The sequence below is a fragment of the Miscanthus floridulus genome, chromosome 1, assembly GCF_019320115.1.
Source record: "Miscanthus floridulus cultivar M001 chromosome 1, ASM1932011v1, whole genome shotgun sequence".
NCBI lineage: Eukaryota > Viridiplantae > Streptophyta > Magnoliopsida > Poales > Poaceae > Miscanthus > Miscanthus floridulus.
In genome coordinates, this window is record NC_089580.1 from 135898293 (window position 1) to 135903714 (window position 5422).

Here is a 5422-nt window from a genome sequence, read left to right on the forward strand (position 1 = left end):
ATTCTAGCGAACTATGTTACTCTCAGTCGTGTCTTAGTTTGTGATATTAAAATACATCACACCGCATGGTCTTAGGTCTGTCACTTTGTGAGGTCTTCAAGGGAGAGAAAAAAGATCATATCTTGATACTGAAGGCCCAAAATTTGCCTGATTTTCTCCTTGATTGTTTCTGCAGAAGCATATGATCCTCTTGATCCAACTGGGAATATCACAGTCAAATGGGACGTCATGCAGTGGACTTCAGATGGCTATGTTGTAAGTACACTGTTAATACTACTAAGACATGTTTTATATATACTAACAAGACCTTACATCTTAAATGACGAATTGTTTGAGAAAGATGAGATGGCAGGCTCAGAAATTGGTTCTTTCTGAATTCCAAGGAAAATTACCACATAAAGATCATGCATTTGAGTTCTGTCTGATATTCACTGTTCGCATCATATTAAATTGTAATCTTACCAAATGCCTGAAAGTGCTATAGTTTCATGCTGAAGACAGGCATGACCACATGACTGGTGTTTTGCACATAATTTTTTTTTGGAACCATGTTTTGCACATCATCTTAGTATAAGCGTAACACTATAAGTGGGGAGCATATATGCAAGCTCTGTTTTGTGTTGCTGATGTTCTGTGAAATCTGTTCCGCAGGCTGTTGTTTCCATATACAATTACCATAAATACCGACATATCCAAGCACCCGGGTGGAACCTTGGATGGGTGTGGGCAAAGAAGGAGATCATTTGGACCATGGTTGGTGGGCAGACCACAGAGCAAGGGGATTGCTCTCAGTTCAAAGGCAATATACCACACTGCTGCAAGAGGGATCCTTACAACATGCAGGTTGCAAATTGTTGCAAAGGAGGAGTGCTTAACTCATGGGTTCAAGATCCAGTCAGTGCAGTGGCATCATTTCAGATCAGTGTTGGCCGATCTGGTTCTACCAATTACACAGTGAAAGCGCCACTAAACTTCACTCTGAAGGGCCCAGGACCAGGATACAGTTGTGGAGCAGCTCATGTGGTGAAACCTCCTACGAAGTTCATTTCTCAGGACGGAAGGAGAACCACTCAAGCTCATGGTAAGTTATTCCAGCGTTCTTCTTTAGGTGGAAAAACTTTATCTTGTCGTAACAAAAAATCTCTGGCTTATGGTTTTTGTCAGAGCTCTATTGTGTGCTAGGTAGCATATGTTCAGGTCATTGAATAGTGAACGCCTTTTTTTTATTTTTTTGCAGTGACATGGAACGTGACATGTACATATTCCCAATTTGTTGCTCAGCGGGCTCCAACTTGTTGTGTTTCACTCTCATCATTTTACAATGAAACCATAGTTAACTGCCCAAAATGTTCATGTGACTGTCAGAATACCAGACCAGGAAGCTGTGTCGAGTAAGTACCACCCCTTCACAGAGTCTCTTAGACACCATATGTTTTGCACTTAACGTTTTCTTTGTTTGTATGTACTTACTATGTTTGTAGGGGTAATTCACCTTTTTTGGCTTCTGTCGTGAATGGACCAGGCAAGAGCAGCATGGCTCCTCTAGTTCAGTGCACGCCCCATATGTGCCCGATAAGAGTGCATTGGCATGTTAAGCTCACCTACAGGGAATACTGGAGGGTAATTGGGTAAAGATCACGGTTACAAACTGGAATTACCGGATGAATTACTCACAGTGGAACTTGGTAGTTCAGCATCCGAATTTCGACAAAGTTACTACTATTTTCAGCTTCAACTACAAGCCTCTGAACCCCTATGGAGTAATAAGTTAGTATTTGTTGCACCTCCTGAGTCCTGACCATGTTCGTATAGAATGCTTTAGCTAATTACTGATATTTTGCTGCAGATGATACTGGAATGCTGTGGGGTATCAAGTACTACAATGACCTGCTCATGGTGGCTGGGCCAGATGGAAATGTGCAATCTGAGCTTCTGTTCCGGAAGGACCCGTCGACATTCACATTCGAGAAAGGCTGGGCGTTCCCAAGGCGGATGTACTTCAATGGTGACAGCTGCGTCATGCCTCCACCAGATGCGTACCCATGGCTACCTAATTCTTCCCCTGTATCATCCCTTGTTCTGCCCATCACGATTTGGATGGCCATGCTGTTCTTACGGCTTCGTATGTAGTGGCTATCGATGGATTAGCTAATGTTTAGGCAACTGTTTATTGAAACTAGTGATTGTCACATTGGTCTGTTGACACTTGACACATAAGCATCCTGAATTTCTTGTAATCTAGTGGGTAAGGATGATTCTGGTGTGCCGATTCGGATGTGAAACTGTGATCCAGCAGGCTGGCTGTAGATTCATTCGCATTTTGTGTATTGTAGATCTGAAGATTGGTTAATGCAGACGTATCAGTTATCAGTATCCCCCAAGACAAATCTTGTGCGTGTTTGGTTCAGAAAAGCATGCTAATGTTCAGTATGTTGATTCATATATCATTCTTCTGGATTATGTGTACAGAACGAAAACACAGAAAACATGTGCTCTATATGTCTGTTTTTTTTTTTTTTTTGCTAGCCTTCAGAGTGCTGAAGTCTTGGCAACCAAAATGCCCTGCAACTCCCAAGTTACATTACATACATGACAGTTTTCCTCTGATGAAGCAATGAAGCTAAACCCAAGTGCTGAAGTCTTGGCAACCAAAATGCCCTGCCTACTGTACTCTGCTCCCTGCCCACGGGACGAGAGAGGCGGAACAAGAACCAGGGGCGGATCTAGCGGTGGGGCGGGGGGGCTCAAGCCCCCCCTACCCAAACCGAATCAGTGCAAATTACTGTAGAGCCCTATGAATTTTTAGGCAAAGTTCTATAGTATAGGGGGGCTGAGACTTAAGATCGAGCAGCAGTGTTGTTCAGTCCCCCCTAAAATATTTCCTGAATCCGCCGCTGACAAGAACAAAGGAAGAAATGGAGGCCTTGCCCTTGGTCGGTCATGGATCATGGTCATGCCACCAGGAGCAGCGCCAGTAGGAACGCTGAGGCGGCGGCGGACACGATCAGCTGCGAGGCGACGGCGGGGGCAGCGTTGGGCAGGTAGGGGTAGGAGTCCGGCGGCGGCATCTTGCACTCGTCGCCGTTGAAGTAGATCTTGCGCGGGAAGGCCCAGCCCTGGCTGAAGGTGAAGGTCCTGGCGTCCTTGCGCATGAGCACCTCCGACTGCACGTTGCCGAACGGGCCGGCCTCCATGAGCAGGTCGTTGTAGAACTTGAGCCCGTAGAACATGCCAGTGTCATCTGCATGGATGCATGTATAATCAATCACATTGGGTAACTGGGTTTGGCACTTGCATGATGATCAGGAAACATGCCCAACAGTCTGCTACTCACTGATGCTGCCGTATGGTAGCAGCGGCTTGTACTGGAAGCTGAAGACCTCGGTGACGTTGTCCAGGTTGGGGTGCTGCGCCACCAGCGTCCACTGCGTGTAGTTCATCCGGTAGTTGAAGTTGGTGATGGCGATCTTGGCGCGCCAGTAGTCCTTGTAGTTGAGCTTGACGTGCCAGTGCACCCGGATGGGGCACATGTGCGGCGTGCACTGCAGCAGCGCCTGCCCGTCCTTCCGCGGCGTGTTCACCCCGGGCGACAGCGCGCGCTTGGAGTCCCCCTCGATGCACCCGCCGGCCGGCCGGGCGTGGCCGCCGTGGCCGCAGCCACACGCGCACCGGGCGCACGGCACGATGGTGTCGTTGTAGAAGGAGGAGAAGGAGACGCAGCAGGACGGGTACTTGGACGCCAGCTGCTGCGAGTAGGTGCAGGTGACGGTCCACGTCATGAGCGCCTGCGTCCGGCGCCGGTGGTCGGGCGTCCAGTACACGGTGGACGGCACGATCGTCGCCGGCCCGCAGGTGTACCCTGGCCCGGGGCCCATGAGCGTGAAGTTCTTGGGCAGCTTCACCGTCTTGTTGGTGGTGCCGGCGAGGCCGACGGAGACCTGGAACGCGGAGACGGAGCCCGCCTGGTCCTGCCCGTACGCCGACACCACGCCGTCCTTGCAGCAGTTGGCGATCTGCTGGTTGAAGGGCACGCCCGGGAGCAGGTCCACCACGGCGGGGGTCCGCTTGCAGCAGTGCGGGATGCCGGCCTTGAACTTGGAGCAGTCGCCCTGCTCCGTGGCCTGCGCGCCCACGATGGACCAGATCACCTCCTTCTTGGCCCACGACCACCCCACCGTCCACCCGGGCGCCATGATGTGCCGGTACATCTGGTAGTTGCTCATCGTCACCATCGCCACGTACCCGTCGGGCGTCCACGAGATGACGTCCCACTTGATGGTGATGTTGCCCCTCGGGTCCAGGGGATCGTAGGCCACCACTGCAAGTAGTACGTACGTCGGTGCACACAAGCCGCCATGGAGGCGATCGAGGACCGAGGAAGACGATGACAAGAGACATGAGCATCTCATCCATTGGTCGACATTAGAACGAAACAAGGTTTGATTTCTTCAGATGAATGAAGCGACGGCGAACCTGCGACGGAGCAGTAGGCGAGCGAGAGGGCCAGAGCCAGCAGCACGGAGGAATCGCGGAGCCCCATGGATCGATCCTTGATGAGCGAGCCGGCCGGCGGCCTCTGCAAGAGCGTAACACCACCACGGCTGCGGCTAGCTGGTAGCACAAGCTCCGACCCTGGAGGAAGAAGCTAGAGGCAGCGCGAATAAAAGGCCCCTGCTGCCGCAGCGGCCAAGAAGAGCGGAGGAGCAAGATGGCCATCGAGATGGCACGTCACACCAGGCGCGGCCGGCCGGGCTGCTCGATCAGCTGGCCGACGCCGGTTGGTTGAGTTGCGTAACGAGGACTCGAACTACTTACTACTCGATTTGAAAAGAAAGAAATCGCGTGCGCGACGGAGGTGATGGCTCCGCTCCACCTCCCTCTGAATCTGATCGCTAGCTAGCTATTCGCCGGTGGTCTGGTGCGTGCTCTCTGATTCTCTGAATGAATAATGCCTGCTCATCCCATGGCTGGCGCAGATCCTTCTCCCGCATTGCTCCGCCCCTGAAGCAACCTCTGGTTGGTGACGGAGGGAGGGAAGGTGGAAAGCGACGCGGAGGATCTAGCTATGCTGAGAGAGAGGTGAGAAGTGGCCGGCCCGGCCGATGCGATGCAACGGTATCTCTTACTACCATCTTGGTGTGGTGGAGGTACGATCCGTGTCCATGATGGCGACGTTTGATCACACGCACAGCAGGCACAGCTAGGAAGATGCTGCATGCATAAGCTATCTGCTGCTTGTTCATCCTTTCTCACGTTTCTCAATCATTCCGTGTTTGGAGACTATCCACCGTACCGTATGTATATATATATGTACGCACACGTAGAACAATTCCATCTTATATATCCACGAACGTACAGGGTTGTGCAGTGTATTGATGTATGTATATGTTCGTTTTTGCTGGGCCGTCGTCCAAACCTTTCT

At 51.2% G+C, this 5422-nt stretch overlaps 2 protein-coding genes across 2 annotated transcripts; one reads left to right on the forward strand and one right to left on the reverse strand.

Annotated features, from left to right (window-relative positions):
• Positions 1-213: 213 nt before the first annotated feature.
• LOC136494545 (COBRA-like protein 2) lies at positions 214-2130 on the forward strand. The gene is given in 6 exon segments (XM_066490698.1): positions 214-255; positions 652-1081; positions 1238-1391; positions 1482-1620; positions 1623-1767; positions 1847-2130. Coding segments are annotated over 6 exon segments (1179 nt in total). The 5' UTR covers positions 214-228.
• A 466-nt stretch (positions 2131-2596) lies between these two features.
• On the reverse strand, positions 2597-4879 carry LOC136542113 (COBRA-like protein 5). The gene is made up of 3 exons (XM_066534404.1): positions 4474-4879; positions 3335-4318; positions 2597-3241 (listed from the first exon to the last, which is right to left on the reverse strand). Exons 1-3 carry the CDS (start codon positions 4538-4540, stop codon positions 2952-2954), a joined length of 1341 nt encoding a protein of 446 aa, XP_066390501.1. The 5' UTR covers positions 4541-4879; the 3' UTR covers positions 2597-2951.
• Between the last annotated feature and the right edge of the window lie 543 nt (positions 4880-5422).

Excerpts from the sequence above, each read along its gene's own strand:
- LOC136542113 (XM_066534404.1), bottom strand. The coding sequence starts at position 4,540 with ATGGGGCTCCGCGATTCCTCCGTGCTGCTGGCTCTGGCCCTCTCGCTC. Across the intron at positions 4,319-4,473 it reads CGCCTACTGCTCCGTCGCAG|TGGTGGCCTACGATCCCCTG; the intron begins GTTCGCCGTCGC and ends TACTACTTGCAG. Across the intron at positions 3,242-3,334 it reads GCTACCATACGGCAGCATCA|ATGACACTGGCATGTTCTAC; the intron begins GTGAGTAGCAGA and ends GCATCCATGCAG.